General features: G+C 43.0%; 2 protein-coding genes across 3 annotated transcripts in view; one reads left to right on the forward strand and one right to left on the reverse strand.

Moving 5' to 3' along the window:
* Positions 1–24,289, forward strand: part of dock1 (dedicator of cytokinesis 1) — an 816,280-nt gene that overhangs the window by 377,500 nt on the left and 414,491 nt on the right. The gene's annotated exons all lie outside the window — the stretch shown is intronic.
* LOC139260306 (inhibitory synaptic factor 2A) overlaps positions 1–24,289 on the reverse strand; it is a 64,915-nt gene that overhangs the window by 34,750 nt on the left and 5,876 nt on the right. The window contains exon 2 of the mRNA XM_070876755.1: positions 22,260–23,459. Coding sequence (XP_070732856.1) covers positions 22,260–23,452 — 1,193 coding nt within the window. The 5' untranslated portion in view covers positions 23,453–23,459. The remainder of the gene's footprint in view (positions 1–22,259; positions 23,460–24,289) is intronic.

A 24,289-nucleotide genomic window follows, 5' to 3' on the forward strand; every position in this document is an offset into this window, starting at 1 on the left:
TAGTTGGAGTTTTCCGGCAAGTTAAGTAAGAAAAGATATCAGTGGTTCATATATAACAAGTTAAAAAAGGTATCCCTGTTTAAGATTAACACAAAGTGTACAGAATCGAAGTATGTGTCTTCCTTTTCTTATCCCTTCTTGCACACCGGCAAATGGCCTGAAAGCATTTGGAAGAAGAGACATTTGAGTTTGATCGATAGACAGTCAGAGTATGTGTGCGCACCAGGTCCGTGCAGCAGAGCTTGGCCTCCAGTCGTCTTGGTTAACCCTTGCCACTGGACCAAGACCTAGCTCTGTCAAGACCGTGTGGTGGCTGGTGTGCAACGGCCGCCACATGTTTTAAAAAAAAATCCACGCACAGGCATCTTCTACCCTTCAGGATGTAGTTTGGGAACTGCAATTTCAGGTCCCTCATTGAAACACCTGTGAACTCATCCCTTTTTGGTGTGGAAATAGGCCATCCGTGATACTTAATACTACAATTGCTGGAGTTTTAGCCATTTCCCTAATCTTTCCAGATCAACCTTGGCCACAAAAGGCAATCGTTTTCAATTCAAAGCATTGTCACCCTTACTCATGATCAATAGCTTGGTGTCAATCAGTGGGTAGCACCCTCAACTCTGAGTCAGAAGGTTGTGTGGTTTCAAGTCCCAATTCAGAGACTTGAGCACGAAAATATGGGCTGATACTCCAGTGCAGTATGGAGAGAGTGCTACAGTGTCAGAGATGCCGGCTTTCATTTGAGAAGTTAAACTGAGGCTCTGTCTGCTCCGTCAAGTAGATGTAAAGGTTTCCACAACACTATTTTGAAGAGCAGAGAAGTTATCGCCATGTCCTGGCCCATATTTATTTCTCAATCAATATCAGTTACCAGGGCTGGAAAACTTAAGCTATGAGTAAAGATTGGATAGGATGGGATTGTTTTCTTTGGAAACATGGAAAATAGGTGCAGGAGTAGGCCATTCGGCCCTTCGAGCCTGCACCACCATTCAATAAGATCATGGCTGATCATTCACCTCAGTACCCCTTTCCTGCTTTCTCTCCATACCCCTTGATCCCTTTAGCCGTAAGGGCCATATCTAACTCCCTCTTGAATATATCCAATGAACTGGCATCAACAACTCTCTGTGGTAGAGAATTCCACAGGTTCACAATTCTCTGAGTGAAGAAGTTTCTCCTCATATCAGTCCTAAATGGCCTACCCCTTATCCTAAGATTGTGTCCTCCAGTTCTGGACTTCCCCAACTTCGGGAACATTCTTCCTGCATCTAAACAGTCCAGCCCCGTCAGAATTTTATATGTTTCTATGAGATCCCCTCTCATCCTTCTAAACTCCAGTGAATAAAGGCCCAGTCGATCCAGTCTCTCCTCATATGTCAGTCCTGCTATCCTGGGAATCAGTCTGGTGAACCTTCGCTGCACTCCCTCAATAGCAAGAACGTCCTTCCTCAGATTAGGAGACCAAAACTGAACACAATATTCCAGGTGAGGCCTCACCAAGGCCCTGTACAACTGCATTAAGACCTCCCTGCTCCTATACTCAAATCCCCTAGCTATAAAGGCCAACATACCATTTGCCTTCTCATCGCCTGCTGTACCTGCATGCCATCTTTCAATGACTGGTGTACCATGACACCCAGGTCTCGTTGCACCTCCCCTTTTCCTAATATGCCACCATACAGATAATATTCTGCCTTCGTGTTTTTGCCCCCAAAGTGGATAACCTCACATTTATCCACATTATACTGCATTTGCCATGCATTTGCCCACTCACCTAACCTGTCCAAGTCACCCTGCAGCCTCTTAGCGTCCCCCTCACAGCTCACACCACCACCCAGCTCAGTGTCATCGGCAAACATGGAGCTATTACACTCAATTCCTTCATCTAAATCATTAATGTACATTGTAAATAGCTGGGGTCCCAGCACTGAACCCTGCGGCACCCCACTAGTCACTGCTTGCCATTCTGAAAAGGACCCGTTTATCCCGACTCTCTGCTTCCTGTCTGCCAACCAGTTCTCTATCCACATCAGTACATTACCCTCAATACCATGAGCTTTAATTTTTCACACCAATCTATTGTGTGGGACCTTGTCAAAAGCCTTTTGAAAGTCCAAATACACCACATCCACTGGTTCTCCCTTGGCCACTCTACTAGTTACATCCTCAAAAAATTCCAGAAGATTTGTCAAGCATGTTTTTTTCTTTCATAAATCCATGCTTACTTGGATAGATCCTGTCACTGCTTTCCAAATGTGCTGCTATTTCATCTTTAATAATTGATTCCAATATTTTCCCCACTACTAACCGGTCTATAATTCCCTGTTTTTCTATCCCTCCTTTTTTAAAAAGTGGTGTTACATTAGCTACCCTCCAGTCCACAGGAACTGATCCAGAGTCGATAGACTGTTGGAAAATGATCACCAATGCATCCACTATTTCTAGGGCCACTTCCTTAAGTACTCTGGGATGCAAACTATCAGGCCCCGGGGATTTATCGGCTTTTAATCCCATCAATTTCCGCAACACAATTTCCCGCCTAATAAGAATTTTCTTCAGTTCCCCCTTCTCACTAGACCCTCGGTCCCCTAATATTTCCAGAAGGTTATTTGTGTCTTCCTTCGTGAAGACAGAACCAAAATATTTGTTCAACTGGTCTTCCAATTCTTTGTTCCCCATTATAAATTCACCTGAATCTGACTGCAAGGGACCTACCTTTGTCTTCACTAATCTTTTTCTCTTCACACATCTATAGAAGCTTTTGCAATCAGTTTTTATGTTCCCGACATGCTTCCTCTCGTACTCTATTTTCCCCCTCCTAATTAAACCCTTTGTCCTTCTCTGCTGAATTCTAAATTTCTCCCAGCCCTCAGGTTTGATGGTTTTTCTGCCCAGAGGAGGCTGAATGGAGATTTATCTGAGGTGTATAAAATTATGAGGGGCCTAGAGAGAGTGGATAGGAAGGACCTATTTCCCTTAGCAAAGGGATCAAATGCTGCCTTGATGTCAAGGGCAGTCACTCTCATCTCATCTCATCTCAGCTCTTTTGTCCATGTTTGGACCAAGGCTGTAATGAGGTCGAGATCCGAGTGGTCCTGACAGAACCCAAACTGAGTATCAATGAGCAAATTATTGGTAAAAGTTGTTTGATAGCACTGTCGACAACATCTTCCATCACTCTGCTGGTGATTGAGAGTAGACTGATGGGGCGGCAATTGGCCAGTTTGGATTTGTCCTTTTTGTGGACAGGACATTCCTTGGCAGTTTTCCACATTGTCAGGTAGATGCCAATGTTGTAGCTGCACTGGAACAGCTTGGCTAGAGGAATGGCTAGTTCTGGATCACAATCATCATCGTCGTCATATGCAGTCCCTCGGAATCGAGGAAGACTTGCTTCCATTCTTCGAATGAGTCCTTAGGTGGCTGAACAGTCCAATACAAGAACCACAGTCTCTGCCACAGGTGGGACAGACAGTCGTTCAGGGTAAGGGAGGGTGGGACAGGTTTGCCGCACATTCTTTCCGCTGCCTGCGCTTATTTTCTGCATGCACTCAGCAATGAGACTTGAGGCGCTCAGCGCGTTCCCGGATGCACGTATTCCACTCGGGACGGTCTTTGGTCAGGGACTCCCAGGTGTCGGTGGGGAGGTTGCACTTTATCAGGGAGGCTTTTAGGGTGTGCTTATAACGTTTCCTCTGTCCATCTTTGGCTCGTTTGCAATGAAGGAGTCCCGAGTAGAGCGCTTGCTTTGGGAGTCTCGTGTCTGGCATGGCAACCAGTGGGTAGCTGTTCAACTTTCGTCGCCTCCAGGCCAGGTCCAAGACTACCTCTGACATCGAGCTACAGCACGCGGACGATGCCTGCGTCTACACACATTCAGAGGCTGAACTCCAGGACATAGTCGACAAATTTACTGAGGCGTACGAAAGCATGGATCACAAGCCTTCAGCATGACAGATGTTGTCGGAGATGGTGGGATAAGTATTGGGAAAAATTCTAAGGGACAGGATGAATCTTCATTTAGAAAGACGCAGATTAATCAAGGACAGTCAGCATAGATTTGTTAAGGGAAGGTCATGTCTGATTAACTTGATTGACCCTCCTTGTTACCTCCTCAAAATATTCAATGAGGGTAGTACATCTGATGTAGTCTGTATGGATTTTAGCAAGGCTTTTGATAAGGTCCCACATGGCAGAGTAGTCATGAAAGTAAAAGCCCATGTGATCCAAGACAAAGTGGCAAATTGGATCCAAAATTGGCTCAGAGGCAGGAAGGAAAGGGTAATGGTCGATAGGTGTTTTTGTGACTGGAAGGCTGTTTCCAGTGGGGTTCCGCAGGGCTCAGTACTAGGTCCCTTGCTTTTTGTGGTATATGTTAATGATTTAGATTTGAATGTAGGGGTTATGATTAAGAAGTTTGCAGATGATACAAAAATTGGCCGTGTGGTTGATAATGAAGAAGAAAGCTGTAGACTGCAAGAAGATATCAATGGACTGGTCAGGTGAGCCGAACAGTGGCAAATAGAATTCAATCTGGAGAAGTGTAAGGTAATGCAATTGGGGAGAGCTAACTAGGCAAGGGAATATACAATAAATGGTAGGACTTGGAGTGCATGTCCACAGTTCCCTGAAGGTAGCATGGCAGGTGGTTATTTATTAACTGAGGCATAGAATATAAGAACCTTTCCGTTATGCTTGAACTGTACAAAACACGAGTTAGGCCACAGATAGAGTACTGTGTGCAGTTTTCCTCAACACATTACAGGAAAGATGTGATTGCACTGGAGAGGGTACAGAGGAGTTTTACAAGGATGCTGCCTGGACTGGAGAATTTAGCTATGAGGAAAGATTGGATAGGTTGGGGTTGTTTTCTTTGGAACAGAGGAGGCGGAGGGGAGTCCTAATTGAAGTGTATAAAATTATGAGGGACCTAGATAGTGGATAGGAAGGACCTATTTTCCTTAGCAAAGGGGTTAAAAACCAGGGGACATAGATTTGAAGTAGTTTGTGGAAGGATCAGAGGGGCGATGAGGAAACATTTCTTCATCCAGAGGGTGGTAGGAGTTTGGAACTCACTGCCTCTAAGAACATAAGAAATAGGAGCAGGAATAGGCCATTTGGCCCCTCGAGCCTGCTCCGCCATTCGATAAGATCATGGCTGATCTGATCCTGGCCTCAACTCCACTTCCCCACCCGCTCCCCATAACCCTTGACTCATCTTTCAAAAATCTGTCTATCACCACCTTAAATACATTCAATGACCCAGCCTCCACATCTCTCTGTGGTAGAGAATTCCAAAGATTCGTGACCCTCTGAGAGAAGAAATTTCTCCTCATTTCCTGTTTTAAATGGGCAGTAGAGGCAGAAACTCTCATCATATTTAAAAGGTACTTGGATGTCTACTTAAAGAGCAATAACCTACAGGGCTACGTTTGGTGACTTTTTTTGATTGGCACAGACACGATGGGCCGAATGGGCCACCTTCTGTGTCATCATTTTTCTATGATTCTATGTCACTAAAACAGATTATCTAGCCATTATCACATTTCTATTTGTGGGAGCTTGCTGTGTGTAAACTGGCTGCTGCCTTTCCTGCATTACAACAGTGACTACACTTTAAAAAGTACTTCATTGGCTATAAAGCTCTTTGGGACGTCCGGTGGTCATGAAAGGTGCTATGTAAATGCAATCCTTCCTTCCTTCCTTCCCTCTCTCTTTCCCTCCTTCCCTCCTTCTCTCCTTCCCCCCCCCTCCTGTACATTACAACAGTGACTACACTTCAAAAGTATTTAATAGGCTGTAAAGTGCTTTGGGAGATCTTACGGTTGTGAAAAACGCTATATAAATTCAAGACTTTGTGTATCAATATGTATAACAATGTCAAATTCCTATCCCATATTTAATCTTTGTATATTTGGTTTGGATTGAATCTTTGTTACATCTCTTACCTCGGTGTCAATAGGACTGTCCAGTAAATACTGATGTCCAATAAAATGGGAGAAAGAAATGACTGAGCGACCGACTGAGATTTGGTTCACACGACACTTCAAAAGTATTTAATTGGCTCTACATGGAGGGGCAGTCACTCAGCATTTCAATTTTTGTATATTGTTTATTTTTTGTGCAAGCTCAAACAATGAGATGTAAGGAAAAGCTTGGTTACAAAAAAAATCAATAGAAAACCTAACAGTATGCAGTCTTTTTTGACAAAGTAAGATCTTGCCTGCAGTTGGCTATAAATCATAATTTTTCTTTTGAATTATTGGGCCCAAGTTTCCACTCGATAAAAAACGGGCACCCCTCCGAGCTGGACGCCCGTTTTTCGCGCCTAAAACGGCGCCGGAAAAAAACCTCGCGATTCTGGAGCGCTCTGCAGCTCCTTGTCTGTTTGGCGCAGCGCCCAGGGGGGCGGAGCCTACACTCGCGCCGATTTTGTAAGTGGGAGGGGGCGGGTACTATTTAAATTAGTTTTTTTCCTGCCGGCAACCCTGCGCGTTGGAGCGTTCGCGCACGCGCAGTGTGAAGGAAAACATTGGCACTCGGCCATTTTTGTAGTTCTTTGTAGCTGTTTAATTTTTGAATATTTTTTAATAAAAGCACATTGCCATCAGCACTGAGGCTTCCTGCAGCCTTCTCACTGTCTCCTTCCCGCCCACCGTCTGGAACGTCTTCCTCCCCCTCCCCCGCTGCGTTCGGGCGGGCGGGCCCGCACCCCCCTCCCTCCCGCCGTCGGGAACGTCTTCTTTCCCTCCCCGCTGCGGGCGGGCCCGCACTCCCCTCCCTCTCACCGTCGGGAACGTCTTCCTCCTCCCCCCCCCCCCCCCCCCCCCGCCGTCGGGAACGAACGAACGAACTTGAGGCTGGCTGAAGCACTTTCACACAGGTAGGAAGATGGTTTATTTAATCTTTTCTTTGCTTATAAATGTTTATTCAGGTTGGATTTATTTGTATAATATTTGTATAAGTATAAATAAGGATTTATTGTAGAATGTAATGACTTCCCTTCCCCCCCACCCCCCACCTCGTTCTGGACGCCTAATTTGTAACCTGCGCCTGATTTTTTAATGTGTAGACAAGGTTTTTTCAGTTCTACAAAAATCTTCACTTGCTCCATTCTAAGTTAGTTTGGAGTACGTTTTCACTGTGGAAACTTTGAAATCAGGCGTCAGTGGCCGGACACGCCCCCTTTTGAAGAAAAATTCTGTCCCAAAGTAGAACTGTTCTACCTGACTAGAACTGCAGAAAAAAAAATGTGGAGAATTGCGATTTCTAAGATAGTCCGTTCTCCACCAGTTGCTCCTAAAATTCAGGCGCAAATCATGTGGAAACTTGGGCCCATTATGTTGTTTACAAATGAAAAACAAGCAACATGCTTTTTTGTTGGTAAATGAGCCTAAACTAAAGGATAAGAAAAACTCAATAGTTTACACAAGTGAAAAGCAAGGGCATGAAAGTAATTGTACTCTAAAGTTCTTATTTTCCAAAGTTCTTATTTTCTGTTCTCTATAGCGCAGGGATTGTTGTGGTTGGAAATTGAAAACAATTTCCCCAAATAAATAGTAATATCCTAAGCAATATTGCATGTGCAATTTTCAGTGTCCCTCAGGCAACAATGAAACTTAAAGATTTTAGAAATGTTGAAACTTGCTAACAGCAAAAGATAACTGTAATGTGTATTTTGAAAGAAATATTTGTATTCCTCTATAATGTTATTGTAGCCGAAATGGCTCTCAATATAATGACATCCTGAATGCTCGCAATAGTGAAGATATTGGTTGCTGGTTTGAGTAGAGCAAGAGTGTTGCTTCTCTGGTATTAGTTGTTTAAATTAGTGAAAAAAGCTAGGAGGTTTTGTATAAAGTATATTGTAAATTAATGTCTATGAGATTCCTCATATAAGTTATAAGAATGGAAATTAGATGTGATTATCAGAAAAGTGAGTGACTGTGGCTGGAATTTTCTTTACCTTGGCGGGTCTGGTGCGGCCGGTGTCCGTGGAGGGTTGTGACCCCACTGCTGGCTCCATCCCGCTGTAGAAAATGAACTTACCATAATGGGGCCTGCTCAGCGTGTTATCTGGCCCAATTAGATGGAGCAAGCCTGGTGACATCAGTCATGACAGATTTTCAGCCAGGATCGTTAAAGGGACCATGGCCACATTACATTTTTAATTTAATCTAACATAGTGGCTGTTGAAGCTTTACTCTACAATAATATAATAAAAGATATATATGAGTGACAAGTACTAATACGATCAAGAACATCATTGGAAAAAGTACATTAATTGGTAAGTTATTGGTCCTTTCAATATCAGTAAGTAACCTTGAGCATTGTTGTTGCCAATTAAGTTAATCTAAGGGTTAAGTAATGGCAGGTTAGCTCGGACATGTGTTATGCTCCTCCTGTACTATGTGGGAAGTCAGGGACGCTTCCGGTGTCCCTGACGACTACATGTGCGGGAAGTGTATCCGCCTGCAGCTCCTGACGGACCGCATTGCGGCACTGGAGCTGCGGGTGGATTCACTCTGGAACATGCGCGGTGCTGAGAATAACGTGAATAGCACGTTTAGTGAGTTGGTCTTACTGCAGGAAAAGGGTACACAGCCAGATAGGGAATGGGTGACCAACAGGAAGAGCAGTGCAAGGAAGGTAGTGCAGGGGTCCTCTGCGGTCATCCTCCTGCAAAACAGATACACCGCTTTGGGTACTGTTGAGGGGGATGACTCATCATGGAGGGCAGCAGCAGCCAAGTTCATGGCACCGTGGGTGGCTCTGCTGCACAGGAGGGCAGGAAAAAGAGTGGGAGAGCTATAGCGATAGGGGATTGAATTGTAAGGAGAATAAATAGACGTTTCTGCAGCCGCAACCGAGACTCCAGGATGGTATGTTGCCTCCCTGGTGCAAGGATCAAGGATGTCTCGGAGCGGGTGCAGGGCATTCTGAAAAGGGAGTGCATATAGGTACCAACGATATAGGTAAAAAAAGGTTTGAAGTCCTACAAGACGAATTTAGAGAGCTAGGAGCTAAATTTAAAAAGTAGGATCTCAAAAGTAGTAATCTTAGGATTGCTACCAGTGCCACATGCGAGTCAGAGTAGGAATCGCAGGATAGCTCAGATGAATACGTGGCTTGAGGAGTGGGTGCAGCAGGGAGGGATTCAATTTCCTGGGACATTGGAACCGGTTCTAGGGGAGGTGGGATGAGTACGAACCGGACGGTCTGCACCTGGGCAGGACCGGAACCAATGTCCTAGGCGCAGTGTTTGCTAGTACTGTTCGAGAGGAGTTAAACTAATATGGATAGGGGATGGGAACCTATGCAGGGAGACAGAGGGAAGTAGAATGGGGGCAGAAGCAAAAGATAGAAAGAAGAAAAGTAAAACTGGAGGGCAGAGAAACCAAAAGCAAAAAGGGCCACATTACAGCAACATTCTGAAAGGGCAAAGTGTGTTAGAAAGACAAGCCTGAAGGCTCTGTGCCTCAATGCGAGGAGTGTTCTGAATAAGGTGGACGAATTAACTGCGCATGAAGTAATTGGGAATGAAGTAATTGGCATCACGGAGACATGGCTCCAGGGTGACCAAGGCTGGGAACTCAACATCCAGGAGTATTCAACATTTAGGAAGGATAGACAGAAAGGAAAAGGAGGCAGGGTGGCATTGCTGGTTAAAAAGGAAATTAATGCAATAATAAGAAAGAACATTAGCTTGGATGATGTGGAATCGGTATGGGTGGAGCTGCGGAATACCAAGGGGCAGAAAACGCTAGTGGGAGTTGTGTACAGACCACCAAACAGTAGTAGTAAGATTGGGGACAGCATCAAACAAGAAATTAGGGATGCATGCAATAAAGGTACAGCAGTTATCATGGGTGACTTTAGTCACCTTATTGATTGGGCTAACCAAACTGGTTACAATGCGATGGAGGAAGATTTCCTGGAGTGTATTAGGGATGGTTTTCTAGACCAATATGTCAAGGAACCAACCAGGGACCTGACCATCCTAGAATAGGTGATGTGCAATGAGAAAGGACTAATTAGCAATCTTGTTGTGCGAGACCCCTTGGGGAAGAGTGACCATAACATGGTAGAATTCTTGATTAGGATGGAGAGTGACACAGTTAATTCAGAAACTCGGGCCCTGAACTTAAGGAAAGGTAACTTCGATGGTTTTGAGGTGTGAATTGGCTAGAATAGACTGGCAAATGATACTTAAAAAGTTGACGGTGGATAGGCAATGGCAAACATTTAAAGATCACATGGATGAACTTCAGCAATTGTACATCGCTGTCTGGAATAAAAATAAAACGGGGAAGGTGGCTCAACCGTGGTTAACAAAGGAAATTAAGGATAGTGTTAAATCCAAGGAAGAGGCATATAAATTGGCCAGAAAAAGCAGCAAACTTGAGGACTGGGAGAAATTTAGAATTCAGCAGAGGAGGACAAAAGGTTTAATTAAGAGGGGGAAAATAGAGTACGTGAAGAAGCTTGCCGGGAACATAAAAACTGACTATAAAAGCTTCTACAGATATGTGAAGAGAAAAAGATTAATGAAGACAAAGTAGGTCCCTTGCAGTCAGATTCAGGTGAATTTATAATGGGGAACAAAGAAATGGCAGACCAGTTGAACAAATACTTTGGTTCTGCCTTCGCGAAGGAAGACACAAATAACCTTCCGGAAGTACTAGGGAACCGAGGGTCTAGTGTGAAGGAGGAACTGAAGGATATTCTTATTAGGCGGGAAATTGTGTTAGGGGAATTGATGGGGTTGAAGGCTGATAAATCCCCGGGGCCTGATAGTTTGCAGCCCAGGGTACTTAAGGAAGTGGCCCGAGAAATAGTGGATGCATTGGTGATCATTTTCCAACAGTCTATCAACTTGGAATCAGTTCCTATGGACTGGAGGGTAGCTAATGTAACACCACTTTTAAAAAAGGGAGGGAGAGAGAAAGCGGGTAATTATAGACCGGTTAGTCTGACATCAGTGGAGGGGAAAATGTTGAAATCAATTATTAAAGATGAAATAGCAGCGCATTTGGAAAGCAGTGACAGTATCGGTCCAAGTCAGCATGGATTTATGAAGGGAAAATCATGCTTGACAAATCTTCTGGAATTTTTTGAGGATGTAACTAGTAGAGTGGACAAGGGAGAACCAGTGGATGTGGTGTATTTGGACTTTCACAAAGCTTTTGACAAGGTCCCACACAAGAGATTGGTGTGCAAAATCAAAGCACATAGTATTGGGAGTAATGTACTGACGTGGATAGAGAACTGGTTGGCAGACAGGAAGCAGAGAGTCGGGATAAACGGGTCCTTTTTAGAATGGCAAGCAGTGACTAGTGGAGTGCCGCAGGACTCTATGCTGGGACCCCAGCTCTTTACAATATACATCAATGATTTGGATGAAGGAATTGAGTGTAATATCTCCAAGTTTGCAGATGACACGAAACTGGGTGGCGGTGTGAGCTGTGAGGGGGACGCTAAGTGGCTGCAGGGTGACTTAGACAGGTTAGGTGAATGGGCAAATACATGGCAGATGCAGTATAATGTGGATAAATGTGAGGTTGTCCACTTTGGGGGCAAAAAACACGAAGACAGAATATTATCTGAATGGTGGCAGATTAGGAAAAGGGGAGTTGCAACGAGACCTGGGTGTCATGGTACATCAGTCATTGAAGGTTGACATGCAGGTGCAGCAGGTGGTGATGAAGGCAAATGGTATGTTGGCCTTCATAGCTAGGGGATTTGAGTATAGGAGCAGGGAGGTCTTCCTGCAGTTGTATAGGGTCTTGGTGAGGCCTCACCTGGAATATTGTGTTCAGTTTTGGTCTCCTAATCTGAGGAAGGACATTCTTGCTATTGAGGGAGTGCAGCAAAGGTACACCAGACTGATTCCCGGGATGGCAGGACTGACATATGAGGAGAGACTGGATCAACTGGGCCTTTATACATTGGAGTTTAGAAGGATGAGAGGGGATCTCATAGAAACATACATGATTCTGACGGGACGGGACAGGTTAGATGCAGGTAGATTGTTCCCGATGTTGGGGAAGTCCAGAACCAGGGGACACAGTCTTAGGATAAGGGGTAGGCCATTTAGGACTTAGATGAGGAGAAACTTCTTCAGTCAGAGAGTTGTTGACCTGTGGAATTCCCTGCCGCAGAGAGTTGTTGATGCCAGTTGATTGGATATATTCAAGAGGGAGTTCGATATGGCCCTTACAGCTAAGGGGATCAAGGGGTATGGAGAGAAAACAGGAATGGGGTACTGAGGGAATGATCAGCCATGATCTTATTGAATGGTGGTGCAGGCTCGAAGGGCCGAATGGCCTACTCCTCCTATTTTTGATATTTCTCTGTAAATCTATAGGCTTTTGTATCAGTAACTGTTACAAATAAAAGATGTGTGTTTATCGGTAATATATAAAATTAAGCAGATTTGAAATGTAATTGTAACGGGGTGGATTTACAATCTTAAATAAGTTCAGCGGAAGAGCTGCGGAATCCCTGACAAACAGGGTAAGTGATGCTTACGATGTGTTTCTGGGATTTCTGCAGCTCTTCCGTTGAACTTAGCAATGTGCAAGCGAAAGAACCTCTGCAGAAATTCACCCTAAAATCTCAGACTGAAAAATGAATGTAGTTGTATTCAGGGACAAAAAGCAAATTGAACCGTGTAATGAGTGATGAGAATGAAATTGTTATGGTTGCTGACTTGATTTAACATGTAACTGTGAGAAAAACCTGACCAGAAGCAGTATTTAAATGGAATATGTCATGTTTTATAATGCAGATCAATTCACTGCAATTACTGTTGAGTTGGAAGGCAACAGCCGAGAATGGCCAGTGAAAAATGTATTTCCCTCACCATCCAGGGTAGCACTTACATCCCTTCAGGAATTTCTGAATTAACATTTACCAGTAGCTTTTCAAGTAGAACAGAATCTCCATCAAGCTGATGTAACCAACATGTTTTCATTTCATTTTGGTTTATTTTCCATGCTGTCGAGTAATCAGCTGAAGCAATGGCCATGGAACTCACGCCTCAGGTTGAGAGATTGGTTCTCGAGCTATGTGAATCCCATGGCCATGCAGGGAAATTTAAAAAGTAAGTGAAAAAAGACTCTTAAGTACCTGTCAACGACCTGATAATGATCTCAATTGGGTCGACTCCACAATCGCAGGCGCGCTTGTGAGAAAAGCGCTTGGGAGTGACATGACAATGGGTTCTTGACCCACTGTCAAAAACAACAACTTTCCCACCCAACCTGCCACCAATCGCGCCTGCTACCACCCCAGAAAATTCAGTCCTGCAACACGTTTTTAGTATGGTTTTGCATGCATACAACTGAGGCTGCAATGCTCAAGTTATTTTAACTTTTGCTCATTAGAGTTGTCTAAAATTATATTGTAATCAACAGTACTTGTGTTCTAAGTTGCAGTGTGATGCTGTTTGAATAGTGGCATACCTTAGTTAGATATTCTACTTATTTTCACACCATGGGCAAACATATTTTTGTGAACCGAATTCAACTTTTTCTCTCTTTCCTCCCCTGTCTGAAAAGGGGACATGATCTGTGTTAAAAAAGAATGCCAAATTGCATTTATCATGTAAGGCAGCAGAAGGTACAGTGGTCTATTTATCTCCAAAGTAATGTTTGCGTGCGGCATACAATCCAAATTGATGATAGTTACATTTTGAGCTTATCTTGAACAGTTCCTCTGTTTAAGTTCAGTCTTGTCACATTGAATTCATGAAGGTTCAAATCTCACCATGGAAGTTTCAGAATTTGAATTCAGTTTAAATGTTGGTATCATTAAACGTGACCACAAAGCTGTCAGATTGTCATTAAAACACAGCAGGGTTAGAAATTCCCCAGCCTGTCGTTATTTGATAAATAAAGATACAATAGTGAATAAATAAGAATAAAAATGTTGCCATTTTTTAAGGGGGTAAATTTGGCCACAAAATACGGCTGTCCTTAAAAAAAAACAGCGTTGCACAAAGATTGCCGTTAAAAACCGTGATGTCGCTAACTTTAGGAGGGGAGAAAAAAATCAAAAAACACAAATCATTTACAAGACCCTTAACTAAGTAATTGCTGCAAAAAAAATTAAAACTTTATTTACAGGTCTTCCTACTTACCGACGTTTCTGAGGCTGCAGCGCCTGCTTTTCTCGTGCATTTTTTTTCCTTCCCAAAATGGGTTCGCCAAATGGCCAAACTAGACGATGCATTTTTTTTTCGCAATTTTTTTCGCGTTGCACCAGGGCGATCCGCTTTTGTCGATATTTTCAAAATGCCATTCTTAAGGTTTGGGGAATTTCGTGCAATTCAGTTTAAGAACAAAAAAGCACTTTTTAACGCGAATAAATCGCGTTAGGTTGGGGAAATTCTAGCCCAATGTCCTTTAGGGAAGCAAACCTGCTGCCCTTACCCGGTAGGGCATGGATGTGACTCCAGTTCCACACCAGTGTGGTTATTCTTAACTGCCCGCAAAAGTGAACACGCAAGCCACTCAGTTATATTAAATTAATGCAGCATTTTGGCTGCTCCTTCATCACATTGACTGCACTGATTCGAGAAGGTGGCCCACCACCATGTTCTCAGGGTAACTAAGCATGGGGAATAAATCCTAGCCTTGCCACAACACCTACATCCCAAGAATGAATTACATTTTTTAAAATTAGTCTGCAGTAATTTAACATTCTTTAAGAACTATTGAGGTGGGTTTGGCTTGGGTGGGATGTTAAAACATTAAAATTCTCAAATGCGACCCCAACCCCTAGGATTACAAACACGTTAAGAACGGAAACAGCATGCTATAGATAGAGCTAAGCGATCCCATAACCAGAGCAATCCTGCCACATCCAGTCAACGGTGGTGGACAATTAAACAGCTAACGAAAGGAGGACCTCTACCAACATCCCCATCCTCAATGATGGCAGAGCAAAGCATATGAGTGCAAAAGACAAGGCCGAAGGGTTTTTGAGGATGTTTCCAGTAAAATGGACAAAGGAGAACCAGTTGATGTGGTGTATTTGGACTTTCAGAAGGCTTTCGACAAGGTCCCACACAAGAGATTAATGTGCAAAGTTAAAGCACATGGGATTGGGGGTATTGTGCTGACGTGGATTGAGAACTGGTTGTCAGACAGGAAGCAAAGAGTAGGAGTAAATGGGTACTTTTCAGAATGGCAGGCAGTGACTAGTGGGGTACCGCAAGGTTCTGTGCTGGGGCCCCAGCTGTTTACATTGTACATTAATGATTTAGACGAAGGGATTAAATGTAGTATCTCCAAATTTGCGGATGACACTAAGTTGGGTGGCAGTGTGAGCTGCGAGGAGGATGCTATGAGGCTGCAGAGTGACTTGGATAGGTTAGGTGAGTGGGCAAATGCATGGCAGATGAAGTATAATGTGGATAAATGTGAGGTTATCCACTTTGGTGGTAAAAACAGAGAGACAGACTATTATCTGAATGGTGACAGATTAGGAAAAGAGGAGGTGCAAAGAGACCTGGGTGTCATGGTACATCAGTCATTGAAGGTTGGCATGAAGGTACAGCAGGCGGTTAAGAAAGCAAATGGCATGTTGGCCTTCATAGCGAGGGGATTTGAGTACAGGGGCAGGGAGGTGTTGCTACAGTTGTACAGGGCCTTGGTGAGGCCACACCTGGAGTATTGTGTACAGTTTTGGTCTCCTAACTTGAGGAAGGACATTCTTGCTATTGAGGGAGTGCAGCGAAGGTTCACCAGACTGATTCCCGGGATGGTGGGACTGACCTATCAAGAAAGACTGGATCAACTGGGCTTGTATTCACTGGAGTTCAGAAGAGTGAGAGGGGACCTCATAGAAACGTTTAAAATTCTGACAGGTTTGGACAGGTTGGATGCAGGAAGAATGTTCCCAATGTTGGGGAAGTCCAGAACCAGGGGTCACAGTCTAAGGATAAGGGGTAAGCCATTTAGGACCGAGATGAGGAGAAACTTCTTCACCCAGAGAGTGGTGAACCTGTGGAATTCTCTACCACAGAAAGTAGTTGAGGCCAATTCACTAAATATATTCAAAAGGGAGTAAGATGAAGTCCTTACTACTCGAGGGATCAAGGGGTATGGCGAGAAAGCAGGAAGGGGGTACTGAAGTTTCATGTTCAGCCATGAACTCATTGAATGGCGGTGCAGGCTAGAAGGGCTGAATGGCCTGCTCCTGCATCTATTTTCTAGGTTTCTATGTTTCTATGCAACCATCTTCAGCCAGAAGTGCCGAGTGAATAATCCATCTTGGCTTGTTCTTCATGTTCCAACCATCACATAAGCCAGTTTTTAACCAATTTGATTCACTCCATGTGATATCAAGGAGCAGTTGAGTACACTGGATACAGCAAAGGCTATTGGCCCCGACAACATCCTGGCTGTCGTGCTGAATACTTGTGCTCCAGAACTAGCCATTCCTCTAACTGAGCTGTTCCAGTGCAATTACAACATTAGCATCTACCTGACAATGTGGAAAACTGCCCAGGAATGTCCTGTCCACAAAAAGGACAAATCCAATCCGGCCGATTACCGTTCCATCAGTCTACTCTCAATCATCAGCAGAGTGATGGAAGCTGTCATCGACAGTGCTATCAAGTGACTTTTATCAATAAATTGCTCACACCCTACACTGGCAGGAGTCATACCTAGCCCAAAGGAAGATGGTGTGTTTGTTGGAGACCAATCTTCTCATCCCCAGGACATCACTGCAGGGGTCCCTCAGGACAGAGTCCTAGGCTCCACCATCTTCAGCTGCTTCATCAATGATGTTCCCTCCATCATAAGGTCAGAAGTGGGGATGTTCGCTAATAATTGCAGTGTTCAGTTCCATTTGCAACTCTTCAGATAATGAAGCAGTCTGTGCCCGCATGCAGCAAGACCTGGACGATATTCAGGCTTGGGCTGATAAGTAGCAAGTAACATTCGCGCCACATAAGTGCTAGGTAATGATCATCTCCAACAAGAGAGGGGCTAACCACCTCCCCCTGAAATTCAATGTCATTACCACCGCAGAACCCCCCCCCCACCATCAGAATCCTGGGAGGTCACCATTGACCAGAAGCTGAACTGAACCAGCCACACAAATACTGTTGCTACAAGAGGAAGTCAGAGGCTGAGTATTTTGCCGTGAGTGACTCACCTCCTAACAGCCCAACATTTCTCCACCATTTACAAGTCACAAGTCTGGAATGTGATGTAATGCTCTCCACTTACCTGGATGAGTGCAGCTCCAACAGCACTCAAGGAACTTGGCACTATCCAGGACAAAGCAGCTCACTTGATGGCACACTGCATCCACCACCTTAACCATTTACTCCACCACCACAAGCGCACTGTGGCTGCAATGTGTACCGTCTATAAGATGCACTGCAGCAGCTCACCAAGGCTTCTTCGACAGCACCTCCCAAACCCACGATCTCTACTGCCTAGAAGGACGAGGTTAGTAGGAACATGGGAACCAAGTTCCCCTCTAGGTCACACGACATCCTGACTCGGAAATGTATTGCCGTTCCTTCATCATCGCTGGGTCAAAATCCTGGAACTCTCTCCCGAAGAGCACTAAGGGAGTACCTTGATCACACGGATTGCAACAGTTCAAGAAGGCAGTTCATCCCCACTTTCTCGAGGGTCATTAGGGATGGACAATAAATGCTGGCGTGGCCAGCGACGCCCACATCCCGTGAACAAATTTTTAAAAATTCTTCAAATTGCTCATTTAAATATTATAAATTGGCTGGATACCTCAGATTTAATGTCCGTTTTAAATTTATCGATCCAGCAGGTAAGCATCTTTCCATTTACCTGCTGGATCTAGCTTAGAATCATAGAAATTTACAGCACAGAAGGAGGCCACTCGGCCCATCGTGTCTGTGCCTGCCAACAAAGAACTATCCAGCCTAATCCCACTTTCCAGCTCTTGGTCCGTAGCCTTGTAAGTTACAGCACTTCAATGCATATCCAAGTACTTTTTAAATGCTATGAGGATTTTTGCCTCTAGCACTCCTTCAGGCAGTGAGTTCCAGATCCTCACCACCCTCTGGGTGAAAACATTTCTCCTCAAATGCCCTCTAAACCTCCTACTACTTACTTTAAATCTATGCCCCCTGATTATTGATCCCACTTCTAAGGGGAATAGGTCCTTCCTATTCCTTTTTAAACAACGGTACAACATTAGTCGTCCTCCAGTGCTCTGGCACTACACCTGCAGCCAGAGAGGATTGGAAAATGATGGTCAGAGCTTCTATCTAGGCTCTTCATAATTTTATACGCCTCAATTAGGTCTCCCCTCAGCCTCCTCTGTTCCAGAGAAAGCAATCCCAGCCTAGCCAATCTTTCCTCATAGCTAAAATACCCCAGTCTAGGCAACATCCTCGTAAATCTCCTCTGTAGCCCCTCCAGTGCAATCGCATCTTTCCTATAATGTGACAAGAACTGCACATAGTACTCTAGCTGTGACATAACTCATGTTTTATACAGTTCATGCATAACTTCCCTGCTTGGTTAATAAAGGCAAGTATCCCGTATGCCGCCTTAACCATCTTATCTACCTGTAATGCAACCTTCAGGGATCTGTGGACATGCACTCCAAGGTCCCTTTGTTCCTCTACGCTTCTCGGTTTATTGTGTATTCCCTTGCCTTGTTAGTCCTGCCCAAATACATTACCTCACACTTCTCCGGATTGAATTCCATTTTCCACTGTTCTGCCCACCTGACCAGGCCATTGCTATCCTCCTGCAGTTTACAGCTTTCTTCTTCATTATCAACCGTATGGCCAATTTTTATATCGTCTGCAAACTTCTTAATCATACCGCCTACATTTGTCCAAATCATCGATATATACCATAAAAAGCAAGGGACCTAATACTGAGCCCTGCGGAATCCCACCGGAAACAGCCTTCCAGTCTCAAAAACACCCATTGACCATTACCCCTTTCTCCTGTCTCTGAGCCAATTTTGGATCCAACTTGCCACTTTGCCTTGGATCCCATGTGCTTTTACTTTCGTGACCAGTCTGCCATGTGGTACCTTATCAAAAGCCTTGCTAAAATCCATATAGACTACATGAAATGTACTACCCTCATCGACCTTGTTAACTCCTCAAAAAATTCAATCAAGTTAATCAGCCACTACCTTCCTTTAACAAATTCATGCTGACTGTCCTTGATTAATCTATCTTTCTAAATGCAGATTTATCCTGTACCTCAGAATTTTTTCCAATACTTTTTACACCACCGAGGTTAGACTGACTGGCCTGTAATTACTCAGTCTATCCCTTTCTCCCTTTTTAAACAACAATACAACATTAGCACTCCTCCAGTGCTCCTGCACCATACCTGTCGCCAGAGAGGATTGGAAAATGATGGTCAGAGCCTTTGCTATTTCCTCACTTGCTTCTCTAAACAGCCTGGGATATATTTCATCTGGGCCTGGGGACTTATCCACTTTCAAAGATGCTAACCCCTTAGTACTTCCTCTCTCACTATGTTTATTTCATACTCCTCCTCCCTGATGCAATGTCTGCATCGCCCCTTTATTTTGTGAAAGTATTCATTATGAACCATACCCACACCTTCTGCCTCCACACAGACTTTGCCTTTATGGTCCTTAATAGGCCCACCTCTTTCTTTAGTTATCCTCTTACTCTTATTGTATTTTAAAACAGGTTCTCCCCAGTACTTCCTCTCTCTTCCCCCCCCACACCCCAACCCCCAACCCCGGTTTTCTCCCATCCCTCCTCTGCGCTCCATGGCTGCAACCTCCAATTGCCACGCGGACCCTTCCGATTCCCCCACTCCCTGGCTGAGGCCTGAAGCCAAAGGCCTACCGCCTGCCGAACAGAGATAAAAAATGTTAAGCAGGTCGGCAGTTAAATTCACAAGGACCTGAGGGAAATCCATTCTCCCTGTTTTCCCGAAGCAAAACAGCAACCTCTCACCCCGCCCCCGCTCCTTTCCTGCCTCCGAGCTAATATCGGGACCATTTTCTCCAATGGTGCAATTTAAAACAAAGACCACATATAAAGGATGATAATGATTTAATGACAGTTTAAACTTTTAAAGGGAGCAAGCATGCAAGGGTGGCATTGAGGGTTTTAGTGAATAATACACCACCTGATTAGAAAGGCTAGTTACACCAGAGGTCAGTAGACTTGAATTCACCATTAGTTGGATGATGCACACATAGTTGAGGCATAGGCCTAACCTTAACAATAAATTAAATATTTTCTATAAAAGCTGTCCTATTCTTACAATGCAAAAACATTATTTTCATTTGGTTATTTCAACTGTTTGAAAGCTTCATTACAAATATTTTCTTGAATTAAATATTTGTAACTTGAAAATTCCTGCTGGAAAAAGTTGATTGTTTGGAAAACGACATTGTCAAGGTTACTGCCTACGCTAAGATGATTACTGCTTTTGGTGAATAATCAATCATGATGTCATGGGTAGAATACAGAAAAGACTTAAAATAAATATATAAAGGGGTTACAATATTGGATGAAAGAATGTTATCTGATCACATGAAGTGTTTGTCCACTAGTAGCGGCAGCAGTAATTTCTTGCCTACTGTCTGATTCTCATCAATAATTTATTGATATAAAAGTAATGGAGGATATTAAATTATAAATTAGATGAGGTTCTGAGATGATTTCAGGGTTTCCAACATATGTCAATTTTACCTTTTGTATTACAGGTATTAACATTTTTTCCTTTAGAGCTCATTTCTAAAAAATATCTCTCTTCCTTGTCTAGGCTCATAAAATTCCATACTAATCTTATGCCAAAGCATATTTTCTGATCTGATTTTTAAAAAAAATGCTGTCACAGGTATTAACCTGTGTGTTAAAATAGCCTCGGCAATATCCTTTTTTTCAAACTATTCTTAGTTTTAATGGACATAGTTGCAATTACTTTTCCATTTGGGTTCAGGCCCTCTAATTTTTGGATTTAATTTTTCCTGAATTTCCATCAGACATCTGGTGGCATCATAGCGGGCAAATATGTGCTTTTTAAAATCCAAAATAAAAGAAAATATTCATAATCTGAGAAGTTTGCAAAACAATTTTGTAAGGATTTTTTTTTAAAGTAAGGCACTTACAACATTGTTTACAAATTATAATGCTTAAAAAGGAGATAGTCATCAACTGCTCCTGATGAAACTTTATTCAGCCATGTGCTTTGATAGAGTTGACTTACAGAATCGTAGAAAATTATGACACAGAAGGAGTCCATTCGGCCCATTGTGTCTGTGCCGGTCTTATGGTGTGCTCTATGTTGATGCTGCTTGCTGGGATGGAGAGAAGATGAAGTGCTACCTGCAACAAAACAGGGACCGTGGCTGTGTGTGTCACACCAGAACTGCAGAATCCAGACTTTGTTGTTACTGGGTTTTTTAATGACTTGTATTGCTCTAGATGGGAAAGAGAGTCAGAGTCCAATGTTCACATTGAAGTTGATTACTAATGAAAAGGGCACTAACTATGCAGAAATAAAGAAATATAAAACGGAATGTAATTTTTTTACAAATACACTATTACACATTTTCCTTAATTTGAGAAACCAATGCGGTGGAACATAACTAACATTGCTTTTTACACTTTGGTCACGTTCTGATCTGACTCTTCAGTTGCGAGACGTGATATCCCTCCAGCAGATTATCTTATACCACTTACAGTTCTCACTGGCTGTAGTATAACACTAACCTGAGGCATAGCCATATTTGTTTTAAATCCCCAGATGGTCCAGGACCATTTGGTAAAGTTTAAGCACGAGTTCCCCATCTTTTTCATGTTATAAGAAAGCGGATACTTTCCTATCTAATATTAACTGCCACATGAGCAGAACATGTGTAAGAAGTGTTTATTTCGTCAGTGACCTCAGTATAACCTATAGTGAGCAGCAGTTGGCAGTATAATTTCAGTCCATTGGCTGTGCATTGAACTCTCTGGGTGTTGATCTGAGGAGGATAACTGCAGTTTAAGTTATTCATTAGTCCTTTTGGTGTTAGCAGAGCTTAAGCTTTAGAAATATATGTGAATCCACCATGAATTTTACTGATCACAATATTGCATATGAGTCAAATCTATTTTATACAGTATGCACTTCATTAGTAATTTTGACATTGGTCCTTATCTCAGTTTTCTAGGACCTGTGTTATTTGGACATTCATTTCTAAACTAGTATGTATGTATACCTTTTTGATAAAACAGTTTTGTGTGGTCTTACCCTTCTCTGAGGGCTTCGCCTTTTTCTAATTCTTGAATAACCCCAAGCAACACCTTAATGGTTTCCTGACTGGAACTGATCAGGTTCTCCATTATTTGCAGCTGTGCTTTCAGATCCACCACTTCTGTAAGAGGCACGATTTGCTGATTTGACTCCATTACAGATACTGCTGTCTGATTAGGCTGATTTTCATCTCTAGGTGCAAGGCTTGACGCAATGAATTCAGAAGGCTCTTTTTCACTTTGTGGCCACTGTAGTGAACAGGCTTGACCATTCACTGACTGAGAATGCAGTCTGGCTGGTTGCAAAGTTCTTTCATGCATTTCCCGTGCTGTCACATTTTGTGGGGAATCCTGTGTAAAGGAATTAGAGGAATCAAGCTGTGTAAGTTCACAATTGGTTTCTGTTAAATGGGAGGAGGTGAACTCTGTTAGTTGTAGCTCGCTCTGTGCTGATTGATTAAAGTTTTGATTTCCTGATGGCACCTCATCATACTTTGCCATATTGCACAGCTGGTAATTTTGTTCAGTTGGGTTATAATCTGTCAAATTTAAAACGTGTCGGGGCTCTTCATTGAAACTGTGTATTTCTGGATCTTTGCTGCTAGGATCGTCAAAACTGTCACTACCAGCTTGTTCATTCGATTTGCTGAAGTTATTAGTATGTGAGCTGATATCTGGGTTCTTTTCATTGTTCCCCTTTGCACTGCTAATAGTACGTGCTCCTAAGTCTTTATTGAGGTTATTATCTTTAATATCAACTGCCAAACTATTGTTTTGTCTCCTGAACGTGTCAACAGTGGGAGCAATTTTAATGACATTCGCTTTCTTCCTTTCCAAGGGGAATGTCTGATAGCGCTTTTTGAGGTCAGGTGATGTCTGCACACCCGTGCTTCTGGTTACATTTGGAATTGACCTTCGTGCAGGCACTGTCATGTATTTGCGATAAGCTGCCTTATAAGAAATAGCTTTCATTGTTTTTTTGTCCAGTTGTTGTGCTGCAGAAAGCCTCTTCTCCTGTTCATTCTGAGCCTCGCGGATATCTTTAAATCTCACCTGAAGAGCTTTATTTCTTTTTCTAATCTGCCTATTTGGATCCAGTGCATATTTCATCTCCAGTGTTCGGGAAGCTGCTTGCTCAGCGTCATTCTCTGTGCTTGTGAGTTGGCATTTGCTTGGTTCTTTACTCACCATGTTTTACCTACAATTGAAAACAATGGAGATAATTTTTTAAGCACAATTTGCAATGTGTCAAGAATTATGAGTATAAAAATTCATGATGCAAAATTGCTGTGACACCATGAGATGCTTTCCATAGCAGCAAGATTTTGTAATTTGAAAATATGATTGGTGGTAGGAAACCATTTCTGGTCACACCAATTTAAAAGTACTAATTTTGTAACACAAATAAACATCTACATTCTCAACTGAATTTCTCCAGCTTTCAGAAAAAATGTCTGCAAGTTACTGAACATTAATTTTAGGGTATGTAGTTTTTTTTTAAAATTCATTCATCCCTCATCCCCACCCCAACCCAAGGGCCAAGTGTCTGATTTCACCAGGAGAATTCTCTCCATATATCAATGCATTATAGCTTAAAACATTATGATAAGGAGAGAATTAAACAGTTTTGTAAACCTGATGGTTTTGCTGGACCGGTAAAGGGCCACGATTGCTTTGGAGCGAGACTGGCTGGCCCCAAGAACAGAGATGAAATTAAAATAATTTAAGTATTTAATTCTTGAAAAAATATTTCAGGATGCATCAACACAATTGTTCTTGATTGTGTTTCATTGCAATGAAACTTTTTACAGCTATATGTATTTATTAGTGTATATCTGCAATGGAAACCAGTGCTGGAAATGAAGTGATAGAATCCTTACAAGACATATATGATCTTTGATTGGGTGAGTGCACAAGCTAAGTACAAGCAGGTACGATTAATTAATTCAGGGAGCCAGCAGGCAAAACGCCTTTAGCTGCTTCGGAAATCAAGTACTGCTTTGACAGCAATGATGTGTGCATTTGATA

Source organism: Pristiophorus japonicus, chromosome 3 (genome assembly GCF_044704955.1).
Source record: "Pristiophorus japonicus isolate sPriJap1 chromosome 3, sPriJap1.hap1, whole genome shotgun sequence".
Taxonomy (NCBI): domain Eukaryota; kingdom Metazoa; phylum Chordata; class Chondrichthyes; family Pristiophoridae; genus Pristiophorus; species Pristiophorus japonicus.